This window comes from Tiliqua scincoides, chromosome 3, assembly GCF_035046505.1.
Source record: "Tiliqua scincoides isolate rTilSci1 chromosome 3, rTilSci1.hap2, whole genome shotgun sequence".
Lineage (NCBI taxonomy): Eukaryota > Metazoa > Chordata > Lepidosauria > Squamata > Scincidae > Tiliqua > Tiliqua scincoides.
Genome location: NC_089823.1, coordinates 68839020 through 68859082, shown reverse-complemented (window position 1 = coordinate 68859082; position 20063 = coordinate 68839020). Strand labels below are relative to the sequence as shown.

At 45.5% G+C, this 20063-nt stretch overlaps 1 protein-coding gene across 4 annotated transcripts in view; it reads right to left on the bottom strand.

Moving 5' to 3' along the window:
• The window catches only part of BCOR (BCL6 corepressor), an 88659-nt gene that overhangs the window by 35321 nt on the left and 33275 nt on the right, over positions 1–20063 (bottom strand). For 3 of the 4 annotated variants that reach the window (XM_066620945.1, XM_066620948.1, XM_066620949.1), the window contains exons 2-6: positions 12904–13037; positions 11397–11475; positions 5610–8417; positions 4920–4973; positions 4337–4520 (exon numbers count right to left, since the gene is read on the bottom strand). In XM_066620945.1, the coding sequence (XP_066477042.1) occupies positions 4337–4520; positions 4920–4973; positions 5610–8417; positions 11397–11475; positions 12904–12989 (3211 nt within the window). In that variant the 5' untranslated portion in view covers positions 12990–13037. The remainder of the gene's footprint in view (positions 1–4336; positions 4521–4919; positions 4974–5609; positions 8418–11396; positions 11476–12903; positions 13038–20063) is intronic. The other variant, XM_066620946.1, reaches the window with a different exon arrangement.

Below are 20063 nucleotides of genomic sequence, written 5' to 3'. Positions count from 1 at the left end.
TGTCCTGTTCAGCGTCTGAGTCCAAAATTTCAAGACAGCCCAAATTCCCAAAAGGTTGTGCTAAAAGGATTCTGCTCACCTCTATTTCAAGGAGCAAACAGTGACTAGAAATGGCCAACTATTGTAATGAAGCCTTGAAAGACCTCTGCATCTTGCAGATATGTAGATACCACCACATGAAAGAAAAGTGCCCTTTCTAAGGTCACGCCTACTATCGTGGCTTTAAAACATTTATTAGCCAAGAAGCTACGTACACAAGCAAACTTCCTTCACAGCCTTCAGAAAGCTTAGCCCAAAGGAGTCTCACTGCCTTCAATGTGACTATTCACTGACTAGAATAAATGTATTTCAGCCTCTATGTTTAAACTTTTTTGGCTGAGGTTAAGCCCTGTGACATGCATAAACCAAATGCATTGTAAACATGTTGTGGTCAATTCACACACAGAGGAACTTCACACAGCAGCAGCCACCGCAGCAGCAAAGTAACCTGACACTTGATTCTAATCACTTTACATGGAAGCTAAGAGCCAAGTTATACGTTATGGTTACTATGGAAATAAAACATCTTTGGCACCCTGCAACTATAACACTCAGCAGTACTTGTCACATGAACAAGCATGTAGCGAGCTGTCCCTCCTCCTTCAGTGGGTGCTAATTACATGGCAAAACTCATTACATGGTAGTCCAGATTCAGGCAACAAATACTATTAACTTGTTAAAGCTGCAGTAAATGGAAAGTGTGCAATGGGGATGCTAATTCCCAGACAAATGTAATATATAACCTGATTAACATAAGAACGTATGAAGAGCCCCACTGGATCAGGTCAAAGGCCCAACTAGTCCAGCTTCCTGTATCTCACAGTGGCCCACCAAACACTTCAGGGAGCAAAAAAGACAGCACAACACAACCTGCGTCCTAGTGCCTTCCCCTGCATCTGGCATTCTAAGGTAGTCTACTTCTAAAATCAAGAACTTGTACATGCCTATCATGATTTGTAACCCATGATGGACTTTTCCTCCAGAAATCTGTCCAGAAATCTGGTTCTAAAACACAGCTGTACATCCTTCTTACCACATCTTTGTTTCTTGCATGAATAAGTCCCTTAACATGATATATTTTAAAGGGCTGCAACTAATCAAACTGACAGAACTTCCTGTTAAGTTTGCAGCAAACTAAGGATGCAATCCACATGCCATTAAATGTTGATGGCAAAACCCCACTGAGAGTGAAAAGGTCGGTGTGATGCTCAGAAAAAGCATATAAGCAGAATAGTGAAATCAGACTATTCCTTCCTACTTGAAACAATTCTTCATACATTGTTATGTTCAGAATACTCAAATGCTTTTTTGCTTCAAGAACTAGGTGCAATGACAAGAAGTAAGTGGTGGCTTTTAAAAACTGTTATTTTATTTTTAGGGTAGAAAAGTGGCAATGACGACTAAAAGTAGCATTTTTATTTCATGTATTCCAATCTTGACACACACCTTGGCACTCACACAAACTGACCTGGTGAAGTAAACCCATAAATGCAAGTAATATAGCAGTGGAGTAAATTTATCCAAATCTAGTGTCTACAGTTATCCCAGGAACCTGTTCCAACAAAACTTCACTTTACATATGCACCCAAAGAATCTCTTCGGAATGTTACTCCTAAAGCAAATTCACTGTCACGTCACACTCAACCTTCATATACTATGTGCACCAAAAGAGAGGGAGATCTTTGCCTCCATCTTCTTTTACTTAAAATTCTGGCTAGTCACTTACTTATCCCACAATTAATACCTTTGATTCCAGCTCCCTTTAACAAAACTCAGTTCTTCCCATCCCCCTACTGGTCTCAGAGGATTTGTGTAACCTGCTCCTCCACCACCTGCATCAGCAAGGAGAACAGACACAACTAACTATTTCATTTCAACTAAATAGCACTTTTGACTTCTCAGGATCATGAGGAATGTGCAACACACTCTGAAGTGCAAACAGTGACTGAAAGTGAAGTATATTACAAAAGCAGCAGAGACACTGCTTAGGATCTCTTGGTTCAGAAGAAATCACAGCATCTGCAGTTCCACTCCCTGAACTCTACTTAACACTGCAAGAAAAGTCCACTCTTTCTCCAAGTAAAAAGCTATGACCATTTTTTAGCCATGCACCTCCCCTTTCTTTTATGATCACAACTGTTATCAAAGAAATGTGAATTTGGGAGGTGAGTATATGTATTTATGACCAATACAACAGGTTTAAAAAAATAAAAAAGTAACTTGTAATTCAATTCCCTGGAAAAAAAAAAATGCACCTTTTGCTTCAATTCATTAGCCAGTACAAAAGTTGCACAGATTTTGTAAAGAACCCATTAGTCTTTAAGCAACGTTTTAGAGGGGGTGGGAAGATAAGTGGGACCATCTGAATAGACTTTGGAACATTTAGGTTGTAACCTTCAAATTCTATAATCCACAGCAGACTCACTGAAGCCCTGTTGAAATCACTGGCAATAACTAGGAATTAACCCCATGTAAATGGTTAGAAGACTCCAGCCTAACACAAGAATAAAAGTTAATCCTTAACCTTAAAAAATTTATAGCATAGTTTATTCCCTGCTGGTTCCATGGAAGTCCACAGGACTATGAATAGAAATTCAGCATTTATGCAGTATTTGTACAACTGGAGCTCTATTTCCAGTTACTGAAGATCTTATTGGGATCTTTTAGTGCACTTGGGGCCCAATCCTATCATAAGAAGAATCTCACTGGATGAGGCCAAAGGACCATTATCCAGCTTCCTGTATCTCACAGTGACCGACCAGGTCACTGTGGGAACAGTCAGGGAGCACACAAGACAACAAGATAACTGAATCCTTTTGCCATTTCCTTGCATCTGGCATTCTAAGGCAGCCTACTTTTAAAAACCAGGAAGGTTGAACCTACCCATCATGACTTGTAACCTTTGATTGACGTTTCCTCCATATATCTGTCCAAACATGCCAACAGAGCACATGCTGCAAACTACGGTGAGGGGGCAGTCACGAGGCCTCCTCGAGTTAAGGGAACAAATGTTCCCTTACCTCTGGGCTGCATTGGCCCTAGAAAATTGGATGGGATTGGGCCCTTGGTTGTATTTCACAATCCAAATAATAATAGCATTTGTATAGCATTTTCTGAATGTACACGTGCTTCACACATATTATACTGATGTAATGCTTACAATAATCCTCTCAGCTAAATAAGTATTACCCTCAAATTGCAGTTGGGGAGCTAAGGCTGAAAGGGAGTGGTTTAGTTATGGCTACCTAGTAAATTCATGACAGATGTAAGATTCAAAAGGCGTACTTTCTGATCTGCAGCTCAATTTCTTAGCCACTAAGTGATACCACCTCCCTCACAGTACAGTGACGGCTTGCAGAAAATGAATTATAACATAGACACATTGGATAATTGAGTGGTGTACTTGTATGATTATATGGTTAGTCATTTGACCCTCCATCAACCATCTTCCTTTTTTGCCTTTCACAATAGCCTACAATCAAGTGGCCAATCCCTGAGACCAGAAACAGCTACTTACAACAGCTGGCTGGGGGAGACAACAAACTGGTAGGGGGTCTCCTGCACTCCATGCCTGCACACCACTTCCCTTGGCCCGCCACCTGCCTAGCCACCACCGCTGCCAGCACCACTCCCAGCCACTGTCCCATCCTCTTCTAATGTGCTTTCTTTCGACAGTGGGTGAAGAGACTGAGGGTTCAGTTTACCTCTTTCAGTAGAACTGCCAAAGATCACAGTGGCAGAGCTGGGGGAGGAGTTAGCCACTGCTGCAATCAAATTCCCCACTGCTTCTGTTCCTTCTCCGTTCATTTTCCTCTCCTGCCACATCTTCTAAGTTGGCTGTGTGGGATGCTGGGAACTGAGGCATTCTGTTCCCAGGATGCTCCCTGCCCAACCAGGTTAAAAGAAGCGGTGGCAGCAGAAGAGGTGAGGTGGCAGTGGTGATGGGGAGGGATATGCACTAGCACATACACAAAAAAATGTGGAAAGCATGGATGGCAGAATTTAATGCCACTTTGGACACCTGCTCAGCTTGGACTGGATCTGCCTAATGTTTTCTCAGAGAAGCCACACGACGGATACAAAAACAATGAACTACAAGTTTTTTTAAAAAATTGCCAAAATGTGTTCTTCACTTGGTATCCTGTAAACTTATATCTATCGCATTCACTAAGCAATAGCCTTTTTTAATTCAAATGCTTTAAACATGTTTTAATTCTGTGTTATGGCGTGGCCACTGCTCCAAATTACTATAGGAGGCACACAGACACTTCAAAAAGGCATCTAAAAATTTGCTTACATCTGTCATTGTCATTTTGCCCAGCCATGGCATCTTCCAAAGTGACAGACTTGGGCTTCTTTTCATTATTTCCTTTCAAGATTTCCCAGTCTGCTTGGTTGAATCGGCAGACCTCCGGGTCTTTGGTTGCTACGTGGCCTTCTCTCTCTTTCATCTCCAACTCTGAGAAGCGCATCATTGCACGCTAGAAAGAGAATTGATATGAAAAAAAATCTCACAATAAGAGCTATTTCATTTACCTTACCTTATATGAAAGTATAGTATTTCCAAAAGAAAAGATCTGCTCAAAACCAAGGTTTGATACACAATTATATATAAAGTTTAAATAGCTCACCAATTCAGTAAGCAAGGCATATAGTATCTATACACAAATATATACACAGTTTTTCAAATATAATATATTACACACACATACACAATTTTTAAAGCATTGTCTTTTGAGGGGTATAACAAACAAAACAACAAAAACTTCACAATGAATAAAGACGACCATGGCCCACAACTTCCCTTTGTGTATTTGGAAATGAAATTTTAACTCAAAGGTTTATGCAAGATTCTAGTAATAAAAATTTGAAGAACTGACCTCACAGAAAGCAGCAGGTAGACATAAAATACTGTCCTCTTGTAATCCTTCCATCTATGTAATTAAAATGGGCACTCAATGGATCATTTAGATAATTTCATCCATTTTTATAAGCATCAACTAATTCTTTCTTAACAACGCAAAACAATTTGGCTTAACTCATCTTTACATAAAACGTAAAAGTTACTTACATTACTTGCCTACAACATCAAATTCACGACAGCTTTATTCCTTTATGCTACATTTTCTGCTTAGTAAAGAAGTTGCATAAAACCCACTAACACATGGCTGCTCTATCAAATGTCCTGTATGACATACTAACCAGAATCTCTGCTGATACTTTGCTATCTTACAGTGCTAACCAAATGCAGGCCAGCTGTAGCAACCATCTTTTTAACATGTCATGCATTCTTCCGCTCCCCTTCATTACTACAACTTATGCTTATGCTCATGAGATTAAATAATTTAGAATGCTAATTACTACATATAATTCCCATCTATTATTGCTCAAATATTCCTGGCTTCATAGCTGAACCTAATATACGCAGTTCACCATTCCTAGTTGTGACATGATAGATTTAAAGTTGTAGTATATATACATACATTCCCCAACCTGTGTAACATATCAAATTTCATTCTCAACTTGATCTTATAACAAAAAAAAATGTAGTTAAAACTTCAGAGACTCACCTGCAGAGCCCGCTGTTCTCGGCTGAGTTGGCTAGAATCTGCATACAGTTCAGTTGTGACACACTTGAATCGATCACCTACGTAACCAGCAGAGTTTGCAATTCTCTTTGCCAGTTTAGATGGCTTAGGTTTCAGGACTTTGCCATCACCGGATTCCAAGCCTTCAGTCCCATCTTTGGCATATGTCTGATTGACTTCAATACTTGACTGTGCACTTCCAATACAAAGCTGTTTAGTATCATCTGGCATTTTGCCAAAAGACATAGCCAGGCCATCATTTCCATGCAGAGTCTCCAAAAACACAGAAGAGGGGGGGACTGTGAGCCGCTCTCTGTTTTGGCTTACTGAAAGATCCTCCTTTCTTAAGTTGAACATTAATGGGTGTGAGCTCTGGGCTTGTTTAAAGTTGTAAATGTCATGGAAATTATTATTTCTCCCACAGTCTTCCCGCATGACAAACTCTCTCTGCTGAAAGGCTTGTTCCACTTTGTGCTTTGTGAGGTCATTAGTTTGATTACCACTTTCAACTGGAAAACTGGGTTTTGTCAGGTTTGTTTCACCTTTCACATCCTGCTCATCTCTCAGTTCTGCAAACATGTGTTTGTCACTTTTGGCAGTGTTTTTACTATGACTTGAACTTTGGTGCGATTTCACGTTTCTGTCTGTAGGTACTTCAAAATGAAGCTTTGTGCTAGTTTCTAGCACTTCTGGCAATCTGGTTCTTAAAGCAGCATCTTCATAACGGAGCCTTTCATGTGATCTAGATCTCCTTTCCGATTTCTCATCCTTTAGTTCCAAAGTCGTATGCGGTAACAACATTGGATGGACCATTCCCATACCTAACGCATCCTGATAGGTCATAAACTCACCTCTGCTAGTTGGCAGGCTATATGGAATAGTAGGTTTAGGTGCCAGATGCCCAGGGAAAAGACTGCCATTGGGTAACAAAACTGGGTGAGGATACACAGGGCCTTTTCCATGCAGAGGCAAAGGGCCTATAGCTAAACCTTCTGGAACTGGGTATGGGAGATAGCTTCTTGGATAGGGCAATGGTGGAGATCGGAACGCATCATTTGGAGGGAAAAATATAGAAGTTGGTGCAAGAGTGCTCTCATTTGCTTTGAAGATAGGTTCTTGATTATTGCATTTAGCTGCCTTATTACTGTGTTTTGAAGAAGGTGTTGCTAAAGGTTGTCCTATATGCTGTATGACAGATGCTGTTGTCTCCACCGTACTGTTAGTCTTGGGGCAGTCTACGTTAGCATTTGGAGCAGGAGAAGCAGATGCTGGCCGACCGCCACTTGACACAGACCCTGAAATATTACTGATAACTGCTTCTGTACCTCCCATTCTGGGACAAGATGAACTTCTTTGTTGTGGTGTCACCCAGTCCAATGCCTTGTTTTTCAACTGCATGTTTTTACCACTATTATCTTCATTGGGCCCTGGACCAGGAACAACCCAGGAGGAAGGTGCAGTGCTAATTATATCAGGTCTATAGACAGGACAACCATTTCCAGGAGAAATAGTTTCCTTTGGAAGATCACCTCCAGGTAAAACCAACCCACTTCCAGCCCTGCTATGAACTAACACAGTTGGTGCCATTTTCTTAACATGATCAGATTTGGTTGTTTCCGCATCAACAACTTTTGATGACAAATCCAGTGGTTTGTCTATACTATCTTTGGTAATAGTTTGTTGTTTTTCTAACAATGGAGGTGATTTGCTATCCTTCCTGTCATTACTTGTCTTCCTTGCATGCACTGTAGGTTGTTGAGAAATTTCACCTGTGTCATGGGTTTTGGGAGCTTTTCCAAGAGAAACCCTTGAAGAAGGAAATTCATTGCTTACATTCATGTATGGCTTTGGGAGCGTAACTGAAGAAGGAGATGTTGAAATTCTGGGGAAATGCTTGTGGAACTCTGAATAGGCATCTCCAATCTGTGCTGGGAGATGAACTCTAGGTGAAGGTCTTGGTGAATGAGGGAGGAGAACAGCAGGATCTGTTGGAAGATTACTAGCAGGTGGCTTAGCAGATGGGACTCTGGGTGGTTTGGTGTTTTGGATATGAGGATAGGCATGAGAGTCGACAGGATTTCCAGGACTGACTCCCATCTTCCAAGACAAGCTTTTCTCAGGACATGGGCCCAAAGGCGGAATCGCTGGTGTTGCCGATGCAGCCGAGATCCTCATTGGGGAAGCTAATGATGATGGAATGTGGGGAGCAACGTAATGGGAAGGTGGCAAATATAGAAAGCGTTCACCATTTGCACATACAGGTGAATAAGTTAGATGCTGTGGCAAGCTGTAATTGGACTGCTGAGGTAGCAAGGCCTTGTACATATTCAATGAATACTTATTTGGTGATTCAAGAAAAGGATAAATAGCACCCTCCATGTAAGGATTTACCCAGGGTAGCCTTAGGTAACTAGCACCATTGACATTGAGAGGACTTTGTTTGTCGCCTGAGCTTCTGTCCAAGCCTAAGGTCTCCCCAGTTGGAACAGAAGGCTTTTGTATTCCAGGTGGTGTTTTGTACATAGCACTGAAGCCATTTGGGGGCTTTCCAGCTGCGTTTTCTATTGCTTCAGTGGGATTAGACTTGAATTGTATCTCTGGATTTCTTTCAGGAGCAAATCCAAGGCTGGCAATACCACTTGTAGCATCCCGAGGCTTGTCTGAGCCAAGTCCACACAAACTGGAGTAGACAATACTACTGGGGACTCCAAGGCCTTCCCGTATAAGTCCAGACCGGTCCATGCTCAGAGCTGCAAGGCTGTCAATCCGATGCACTGCTGTGGCATCCACCTTGGTAGAATAAGAAAGGCATTACTTGAGCATTTTAATCAAAGTGTGACTCAAAGCTATAGATACATTTTAAAAACTGATTGGAAAAATAGGAAGCAAATACATTTTTTCATTGTTGAAAACAAATGTGGGCTGATAAGACTGATAAATGCAGAGGAATAAAGTAAATCAAACATTTTAAAATTATAGGCTTCTTCAGACTTGGCTTTAAGGAGGCTGTCTGTCAACTGACAAGTGTGGTTAAAAAAAATTAAGATTAACTTGATAGGCATCTCAATCCTTTCATACTTAGCAAACATCCATACAGATTCTGTCTTTAAATAATAATCTCCTAAAATCTTTCCTACACAACTGACATTTGCATTACAAGAAATAGATTTCAACAACCATGTCCTCCCCAACTACAGTTCTTTAAAAGGGACGTGATCTTAGGAAAAGTCTCAAATGCACAGTTGTACATACAACACTCAAGTTACAAAAATAATTCAAGAGTACTTCAGTGGCCAAACGGGTGATACTTAGGGCCCAGTCCTGAGCTGGGCCAGTGCTGACCTCCAGCACCGGTCCTGGGTGTTGCAAATGTGCGTAAGGCACGTCTATGGCAGCCTGCGCCAAGTCAGCACCAGCACCAGTTCAGTACCATTCGGCGTTGAGCCCAGCACTGGCCAGACACCGCCTGGAGCTCCAGGGAGGCATTCAGGGTGGGGAGAGGGACCAATGGAGCTCTGCTCCATAGGATCCCAGTGGCGCCACTAGGGTTTGCATCACCCAGTGTGGGAGGCCAGTGCATCACCCCCATGATGGCCCTCCTCCCAGGCAGTGGGTGGGGCAATGCCCCGGGTGGTGGGTGTGGTGATGTACCATTGCTCCACCCCCACTGGTTTTTTCGCTATACCTTTTGATAGAACACATATTTCAAGGTGGTTTTTTTTATTGCATTCTGCTGTAAATTACGCATCAAATGGTATAATACATGATTGTATTATTTCAACAAACCGCAATTTTATCAATTTTGGTCACACGTGGTATCCACCCCCATGCACGTCATCTGGTGCAGTCCGCACCCCTTGCACCCCCCTAGTGACACCACTGCTGGATCCTGAACTCCCATGTCAGGTCAAGCCTCTCAAGTCTGTGCCACCAAAATAGCTGGCGCAGACTTGAGAAGCCCCATTGGGGCTTGGGGCTTTTCCCAGGGGAAGGTGACAGAAGTCCCCTTCCCCTGAGGAGACCTCCAGCAGCTACAACGGTGCTGCAGGATGCAGCGGTGCTGCTTTGGTGCCACTGCACCTGGCGGTGGCGCTGCCTTTAGGACTGGGCTAGTTCAAAAGATTTAAAAGACCAGCACCTTCATGGAGGGGCTAAAGTGCTCCAGAGCATCTTCATGACAAAGAGTTTTTAGGAAAGAAATGTCCTCTCAAGCAGTAGTATTACTGTTTCAGTCTCTCCTTCTCCGTTGACCTAAATATTGCCCTGGCAATGGTACAAGCACACCAAGAAGCCAGAGGGAAGGGCATCAGCAGATCTTTAGCATCCACATTTTTTTTAAAAAACACTCATAGAGTGCCCACTGCTTCTCTTGCTTCTCCCTCATCTCCCCAGTGTGGGCGAAAGTATTGGAGAGAAAGGAAAAGTCCCACTGGATGTCATTTCCCCTGCACAGGTTGAGAGAAGGAAGACAAAGCAACTCCTAGAAAGAACAAAACCACAATATGGAACCAACAGCCCACACCAAGGAACACATCAGTTATGGGACTATTCCTCCTCAATGCCATTCCCTTGTGCTCAGCCAGCCCCAAAGTAAAGTCCCTACTAGTTTTCCTTTCTCCCATTGAATTCTGCCTGTCATACAACTAGATAGGAAAAAGAAAAAAAAAGGACCCTACAGTTCTGTTGCCTGCTGTAGCAAATTATCAAGGAATGGAAGGCCAAACCAGTTTCAGGCACACAGTTGAGTACCCTGGAGGTTTTATGTCTGGGAGCTTCTCTACCTCACAAGCAATTCCCATAAGAGCCAGGACAAAGAGATATATTCCACTTTATTACATTTACCTTCCACTCTTCTTCCAAGAAGCTCAGTGTGGCATACATAGGGTTCCTCAGTGATCCCTCACCAGGCACCCTAACTACAGCAGGGTCTTTTACACCATTCTTTCAGCCCAAGACTATAACTATCAGCCACTACAATTACTAGTTTAGAAGGATATTTTAAGTACTGTATACCACTATTTAAGGCAATAATGAGTAAAGGCCAAAACTAGAAAAGACAACAGAGATCTGTGATTGAATCTCTCTTTCAGTTTGGGCAAATGGTAGCAATGGAGGAGGACCTATACAAATAATTGAGGTGCAGGTGATGGTTAGCCCTTTCCTCCTCTTTACTATAGTTCCAATAAAAATGTGCCCCCTACTGCTGCTTGCCCATAGAAGAAAAATTTAAGAACCCAGGGAAAGCTTTCACCTATACAGACTATGTAGATAAGTTTTCCCAATCAGGCAAATTTGTTCACCAGGGGGAATTTTCATTAGGAAAATGGCAGGGAGGCAAGGAGTTATCCCACCACCTTCAGAGGCACAGTTCCAATCAATCAATCAATCAATCTCTCTCTCTCTCTCACACACACACACACACACTTTTATTTGCCAAAATTGAAAAAGAGTGGTCCAATCAAAGCTTTCTCAATGTCTCTTCCAGTTTAATCCTGACAGTGTTGATGATGACACATTAAACATGTCACACAGCAGAAGTACTTAAGGCACATATAAAAGACAAACAAAGTTGAAGAATCTGAGGACAAGTTCATACCACAGAAATAATGCAATCATAGCCTATTGCTTGAAGAAAGCCTCTGAGTAGCAGTCACTAAAGATTTCATTAGTCTCAGTTGCACTTACAGGTTCTTTCATAATTATTTGACATTGAGGGCATAATGCAAAAGCCTAGTGAAAAACAGGTTATGAAACTGATCACTTTCTTACCACACTGTGGTTCAGGTGATTTTCTTCTCTCAATTCCAGCCTGCTTTTTGAGGTGTCTCCATCATTAACTGGGATTTTCCTATTTTTAAGAGATATTTAAATTACCAAAAACAAAACAAAACAAAACTTGGTTACAAAATATCATTTTTACTGCTCTTACATCTTGCTTTAAATTTGATTTGCTGTTTCCATTAAGTTGTTTCCATTGATATAACATTAATAAACATTTAATTGATAATCTCTGTAGGAAAAGGCACTATTGGCAAGCCGAACTGATAGTTAAAAGATGTTGTATCATTACACTTTCGTTCCTCTTCACAAGTTTTTCTAAACTGAGATGAGCCAATACTAAGTACGGAGTTTCTGCAGGATGAATCAGGCCTATTAGTGCACCATACTGATATATAAAAATGCAAGGAGGAGAAAATTAACACACACTTCTACTGTCATACAAATGTCAGCTGTTCAGTGCTGAAGACAGAGCTGCACATCTGTGCCTCAGCAGTGTTGCAGCTCAGGGACTTGTTATCACAGAAAACACCAATAAAGAATGCACCTTAGTGCCAACTTTCAAATCCCAGGGACATAATTGCTGACATACAGCAGAAGGAAAGTTTCATCATTATCCAGAAGGACCAGCAATAATCCTATGATATTTAAAGTGGCACTCTCAGTGCTTAACGTAAAAGTATCACCCACATTTTGGCCTGTTTAACCTATTATTGGAACAACTTACACCTACAGACACAGCAGCCAGATGCAGTTGGACAAAGAAAGGCTGCATATTGCTCATGTGTATTTCATTTATTTTGCATTTGACCACAATATGCAATGTCATGGCACTCTCCCTGGGCATCTCAACAGTGAAAAGTGGCTTAAGTTATTCACAACCAACCGGTTCCATTGATTGCAATGGAACGTAAGCATGACTAACTTTCTCTGGTTGGGGACCAAAACCTTAATGACAGTAGAAAGTTTATGATAGTAAAAAGTTGTACAAGCAATTCAATTACTGGGCAAATGATTGATCTCAATTTGCAGACCATGTCACAGGGACAGTTACTAATATAAAAGAAATGACATCAATTTTATTATTTTTAAGTGATATAAAATAATAAGCTAAGCTAGCAAACTTAAGCACTCTTATTTGAAAACAAATTGCTTTACTATTAAAGAGACTTGGTTCCCTGGAAAACAGGTTTAGGACTGGGAGAAAACTGTCTGCACATTAATATGAGAAAAGGGTAATTTGGGGAAACTAGTCTTTTACAAGGCACTCTCTGCTTTCCTGAACATCACTGCTTGTTAAAATAGTAAATCAAGGGCTAGCCTGCAACCATCACATAAGTCTTTCCTCACCACCCTCACTGCCTCATAACTCCCTTTGCAAGGACTGATCTCTATGCAGGCGGTTATCCACTGAGGCACTGGGAAGGCAAATGAACTCTGAAACTCCATACTGCAGAAATACAGCCTGATTAAACTTTCCTGAAGCTTAAATATTTACCTGTCTTCATTAATCCCACACATGCGGACCCTCTCATTGCTCATCCAGCTATGAACGTTGCCATACAGGGGAGTTGCAGAAAGCATGACGTCACTTTAGAACTGAAACCTTTCTTCACATAGGTTTATGATTATCTAAAAACAAGAAAAGAAAGAAAAGTTTGACCTAGGAGGAAGTGTAAACATCACACCAGCTTCCTTCTGGATAATAAATAATGAACACAGGATTGGTTCAGGGAATGCTACCTAGTTAAATCACTAAAGGTGATACCATGCAATAAAAAGAACAAACTGAATGCACTTATAGGTCAGATGAGGTCTTTTCCCTAGTGCACATCCTGAAAATTAAGGCTCATCCCATGCTTCTGACAAACCTAACTTTTTTTCCTGTTATGTTTCATTAAAAATAGCAATAATTCTGTACCCATTAAGAAAACTTGCCAAACTTGTACTCAAGCAAGTATCTCTGGCTTGAGAATCAAGCAAGGTACATTTGACGAATTTATCCAGTTCCTTACGTAGTAGGTGTTGTACCTCAACAACATGGTACACATTGGTGACTATATTCATTGCTGGTAATGTACAGCACATTAGTTGGAATAAATTTGTAAGCAAAAAGAAATCCAACTAAAGGTGCAATCCTAACCAACTTTCCAGCACTGGCATAGCTGTGCCTGTGGGGCGTGTGCTGCATCTTGTAGTTGGGGGGTAGTCGCGAAGGCCTCCTCAAGGTAAGGTAATGTTTGTTCCCTTATCTCAGAGTTGCACTGTCCCTATGTCAGTGCTGAAAAGTTGGTTAGGATTGCGGCTTAATTGTAATAAGTTCATTTTTATTTATAGTATTTATCTAGTACCTTTCCAATTAAAATTGCTCAAGGTGGCATACAAAAAATAATTGAAGTAATACCATAACACACAAGAGAATAAAACACATTAGGAAAACAGCAGCAGTCAAAATTAAGCACCTTTGAATCCCATTGATTTCAAAGGAAATGTTAAGCACCTGTATAACTTTTATAGGATGTACAGTATTTAACTTTGACTAGATAATGCCCCTTTGATGTGTGTTTTTAAGCCTTGATAAACTGAATATCATTTGAACTGTTATGGATATTAGCAATTTTTCTTGCCCCCTCTCGCAACAGGACCACCCACGATCCTAAATATACTGGGTGCAGTCCAGTGGGACTATTCTGTCCCACTCAAGCTAATGGAACCAAGCTGTGCTCAACTAGCTTTTTGTTGGGCTGCACCCATTATTGAAATACTTTGCACTGAAATATGAACTGCACATGAAGGGAAAGATCCAGGGAAAGATCCAACCAAAGCTAAGCACCATGAAGACCCACTCGTTTCCGTAGAAGGTAGTTAAGAAGAGCTCCCATTGATATCAGTGAGTCTTAAAAGTGCTTGACATTGGCTGCATGAGATCTTTCATGTGTCTTAGGCTCATGTGAATTAGGCTTAGGCTTTCATGTGTCTTAGGCTCATGTGAATTAGGCTGTTACATTTGAAAGAGATGATCTAGAAGGGAGAAAGTCAAATACAAAATCACAGGTGGGGAGCAATCACAGGAGGGAAGTGGATGAAGCCCACAGAAAATCTAAGCATCATTGACAAACACACACACAGCCAGGAAAGTACCACTTCCCTCTTTACAGAAAGTTTCTAACCTTCCTAGCTAGGACAACATTCTATGAGAAAAGGCATTGGGGTCTGAAGTTTTGGAATCCCAGAGCCAGCCAAGGAGGTTCTACTCTGAGGATAATCCCATTTTCCAAGAGAAGGGAACCAGCCAAGAAAAGGGTTAAAAATAGTAAGTAGGTTGGTGAGCTCCCCACCCCTTGATTTGATTAAGTAACCAAACCCTGGTGGCTTTTACCATTGGAGCTGTTGTTGCTGCTTGGAGTGCTTTCAGTAATTCAATGACGCCTGCTCACTCCAGGGAAAGAAATCATTAGCGGGCTCACTGGAGAAGCATTAGCAGTCCGAAAGGATCGGTGCTGTGTGCAGCAGGGAAGGCAGGTGAAAGGCAACCGGATTTTCGCGTCCAGCAACAGAAGGGGGGGAATGTCTCGCCTGCCATTCTTCCCTCCCCAACGCACCATCTCCACCCGCATTAAATTCTAGTTTGCTGCATGAGTGAAGCGTCAGGACAAGCTGCGTTTTATTAACACGATTATCGTGGCGCATGATTTATTCCAGCGCCGGATTTTAATTGCTCTTTGGAGGTTCAGGCGTTTCTTTTGACTGAGCTTCAACCTGCTTCCCGCTGTTAAATGCTGGGTTAATAAGTAGGGGGAGACTTTAATGCACAGGATACCCCTTCAAGCTCTTCCTCTTCCCAAAGAAAAAAAGACCTGCACAGACAGAATCCCTCACTAGTGGTACAGCCCAGGGTGGTGTTATCAGGCTCACCAGGCCTGGCATCCTAAGCATGTTTATCAGGGAGAGCCAAAGTCACAGTGGACAACCCTGGACCCACTTCTGAGTATTGCACTGGAACGGCTATAACAGTCATCCTGCACACGCACAGTTTTTAGTGATTGTGTGTAAGGCTGCCAGAGTGCAAGGCTCAATGAAATCCTTTGGCGTTCGAAGACTGAATACATTTGGCTTGGAGTGGACTGTGGGGCAGAAGTCCTTGAGCCTCTCCCTCACTCAGTGCCATCAAACTCACTGGAGGCCACCAAGAGTAACTGTTAAGAGCATCGCAACTACATTAGGTGGTTGGCCCTATTAAGACAGAAGGCAGTGGTGGAGCAAGGCTGAACAGAAAATACATCCCTCTTGGCTCAAAGCCTCCACTTGGTGCAGACTCCAAAATATGCTAATCATTAACCCTTTTCATTAACCCTTTTCAGAAAGGAGGGGGAGACCCCATACTGTGTTGGACACAAAGCTTCACACACGGTCAGAGAGGCCTCAGATCCATGCCAAGGAAGTCCTGTGTTCTCTCAAGCAGCTCTCTGTCATTGTTGCACACACCACCACCCCCAGCTCCTTGAAGAAGCCTTTTGGGTCCAACCCCATGCATGGAACAGACATATTGGAGCAAAATGGCAGATTCCCTGACCTCCCTGTGCAGAAGCTCCTCATCATGAAGCCAGCCCAAATGGCTGCAAGGAAAGGAACCCTCTTCCCCTGACCTTTGTCCTCTGCCCCCAAACTCTCCCCCCTCCCAGAAAGGCCAAGAGCAAACTATGCAATATCACTCAAAAGGCAGGACGGCTTTTGCGGAACACATTAACTGTTTTCCAGATGTGAGGCTGGTCATGTTTTCAACTGGGGGCCCAATTCTATCCAACTTTCCAGCACAGTGCAGCTGCAATGCAGCCCCCCAAGATAAGGGAACAAGCATTCCCTTACACTGAGGGAGCCTCAGTGGCTGCCTCCCCACCACAAGATGCAGTGCACGCCCCATTGGCAGGGCACTGGAGAATTGGATAGGACTGGGCCCTGGAGCAGCCGCAGCCTGGAGAGAGTGACTGAGACTTCAGTGGCTGCCCAGCGCGCTGCCTCATCTGCAAGGAAAGGAGTGGACACGAAGGGCCCAATCCTATCCAACTTTCCAGCCCTGAGGCAGCTGCCCTGCAACCCCGAGGCAAGGGAACAAACCTTCCCTTAGCTTGAGGAGGCCTTCATGCCTGCCTCCCCACCACAGGATGCAGCGCACGCCCCATTGGCACTGGGAAGTTGGACAGGATTGGGCCCCAAGTGCAGAGAGCTCGGGCCGCCTGGAGGGAGCGGGCGCCGCTCCCGCCCGCTCTCCCCTCCCCCCAGGGCGCCCCACGTTCCCGTTCGAGGAGCTGCGCCAGTGCACAGCTCGCGCACCTCCGTCGCGCTTTGCAACCGACGAAACGCGCGTTCCTGCCAGCGCCGCGGGCGTCCACGAGGCTCCGCTTCCCCGCACAGGCCCGCGGCAGGCGGCCCCGGGAAGGCTTGCGAGCTGCGGAGCGAAAGGTCAAAGGCAGGTTGCGCAACAGCCCGCCGGGCGGGAGAGACCTTCCCGAAGCGCCACAACACAAACACTCGCAGGCAGGCAGGCGGAGAGCGAGCGAGCAAAAGGAAAACTATGTTGCCTTCTGCTGCCAGACAAGCATCTCCATTTGCTACTCCGCCCGCCAGGTTCGCCTCCGGCAAAGGTGTTTGCGCAGAGGGGCCCTGCACGAGGCCGGAGACCCTGCGGAGCACACACACACCCCCAAAGTGCCTTGGAGCATCGCGGCTGCGCTCAGGTGACAGGAGGAGCGCGGGGGGCACACGCAGCAGACTGGAAGTCCGGAGACAGCAGCTGGGCGTGATCAGCGGCTCAGCCGGTTCTCGGAGGTTGTGCAAAGGCAGCCCGGCGCTGGGCTCGGAGCGCGCCTCTGGGGAGGTCCCTGGCTGGCTGGCTGAGTGGGTGGGGCCAGAGGGCTGCTCGCTTCCAGGGTCGAGCGGGACGCATGCAGACGTGATTTAGAAACGCCCTGATGAACTTTTTGTGAACTGTGTAAAACTGGAGGTCTGCTGCGCAAACAGCGGCGCCACTGCCAGCCGTAATTTCATTGCAACAAGCTCCAGGCTTTAACTCTTGAGGCTCCTTCCGCCCAGAGTTTCTTCCGGAGGGGGGGAAATGCTGCTTGCCACGCACCTCTGCTCTATGGGGCACCACCTGAAACTGTACAGGTGACCTTCCCACTCCCCCCTCGAAGCAATGGAGACTCAGTCCAACAGCACCATTGGGCGTAGAGACACTTGGACTTCTCGACCAGCGCCTGTGTTGACTGGGAAGCCCCATTAAAATCTATCGGTTGGAATCAAAGCCTTCGTGTTCCTTTCGCCCTGTCCGAGGCACAGTTACTTGCAAAGGTCAGGCCCACTAAAGCCGCACTAGACACGCAACACGATCCCTTGCATACGTATACGTCAGGCGTTCCGTGGGCCTACTCCCAAATCAGTTGGCACGGGATTGGGGCTTAACCTGTTTCGAACCAGGCGTTCGTCCCAGGGATGAATCAGTCGCCTTGAGAACAATAATGGAAGGAAGGGTGAATCCTTAAGGTTTTTTAAAGCGTACTCCTCTGTTATTTGCCTACGATCCACCCTAAAAGGATCGACTCGTTGTCAAGCTGATTTATTCTCCAAATCGGTGTATTGAAGACCGCAGTATGACTGGCTCTGGCCTGGAATTGAAAGCACCCTTCTAGCCTATTGGTGCCAAAAGGGTGCGGTTGTCACACACGGACCTCGCTCCCCACAATACACACAAAGTGTTCCGAAGGGTGGAAGGCTCCCTCTCTCCCTCCCTCCGCCCCGAAGTTTTCTCTTGCCACCTTCCTGAATCGTTCGGCCTCTTATGTAACACCCACCCTTTACCGTATATCCAAGTGGTACAGAGAATTTGGAAGGAGAGTGGGAGTAGAGAGGGAGAGTTCTACAAATGAGTAGAGTGTGTCTGTGTGTGGGGGGGTGTACTTTGCTAGCATTCCGTGAGCATCCAAAACTTTTTAGGGCTTCTTTTCTCCCCTCCGTGTCTCCTAGCTGCAAAGAGGGCCCCCCCTTCTGTGCAGCTCTTGCATGCTAAGCAGCGTGGCTAGAGTTGCTACGAGCTGCTGCTGCTGCTGCTGTTTCCGTCTGTACCAGACGGAGCTGGGAAGCCCAGAGGGGGAGGGGGAGAAACCACGCAGCGCCTCCCGAGGTGCTCGCTCGCTCTCCGCGCTAGAATGTGACCCAAGGCAGCCAGAGTCAGGCTCGCAGCGCCAAATAGGCCACGGCATTTCCTTCCCGGCATTTCCTTCCCGGAGGTGTCGGGTTGACAGAGTCGTCAGACTGCTGCTGCTGGAGAGGGAAATGCACGCCGAGGTTTGGCTGCAAAGGGGGGGGATGGGAGGCCAAAGCGCGTGCAAGCGGGAACCTGCTCCGGGTCTGCTGCTGCAGGTCTGGGGCCTCCCCTCCCAGTCTCGGTCCAGGGCAGGCTGAGAAAGCTGCTCCTCGCTCGCCCGGCGTGTCTGGCTGAACACCCGTTCTGCTCGGCGGCACTGGGAGGCAGGCAAAGGCTTGCAAGCAGCGCCCTGTTGGCCCTGGGTCCTCCGCCGCCCCCGCTTTGCTCCCTCTCTTCCTCTGGGCAGCCCTCAGACCAGGAGCAAAGTTGTGCTGCAACGCTGCGGCCTTGACGAAGCAGAAGAGCCTGGTGCCCGCGGCCGGGGCCTCCCGGAGGAGGGGTCAAGGCAAGCCATGCACAGTGGCCGCCTCTCCCTGCCCGCCATTCCGGTGCTTGAAAGGTGCAAGCGGAAGCCTCCGCTGGGCCCGGGCAGCGCCAGCCCAGGCGGGGAGAGAATGCAGCGAGCGAGCGCACCAGCTCCCTTTTGGCGCCTGGGCTCTTTCCACCTCCAGCTCCTGGCGGCGCGCCAGTTTCCACTGCAGAAACCACAGGCCCGTCGTCAGCCCAACTGCGGGTGGCTCGCTGGAGCAAGCGACCTGCGTGGTGAATGCATGTCGCTCGGGGAGCGGAGCAAATGGCGCGGCCCGGCCTGAAGTTGCCCGTCTCCCCATTCAGAATTGCACGCCCGGAGCATATCACTGCACGCAACCGCCTGCTCGTGAGCAGTCCCTTGTGCAGGAGGCTGCACCTCCTGGGGGGGAGGCCTTTCTAAAGGAACCATGTCAGTGCACCCCATAGACGCCTAAGGGAGAGGAGCGGCCCAATCCCCTCCAGCTTTACCGGAAAGTAGGGCCCACTGTGTTGAATGGTGAACTGGTGCATAATGCTGCAAAATTTGTGATTGCGTATATGAACTGCTGCTCACACAGGGCATCGACCACTGGAGGCTTGTTTGGGAGGCGAGGTAGGAAGCAGCAAGCTCAGCATCAGCTGCGCGGATTAGGGGGAAGAAAAGGGTTGACCTTTAGCCCAGACGTGTGGCATTTAGTTTGCCCAGAAAGCGGAGTACGACACGCCCGCCAGGTCTTTGAACCAGTTTCAGAGTGCGTGTCTACTCAGGAGTAAATCCGATTGTAGTCAATGGAGTTTACTCCCAGGTAAGTGTGGATAGGATTGCAGCCTGTGATACATCTCCAGTGCTGGGGCACTGAAGCTGGGGAAAGCAGCGCACCCCAGAGAAGCACTGGCTGGTTGGGGGTCTATTTGGGATTATTATTTTTTGAAAAAAGTCCTTTTAC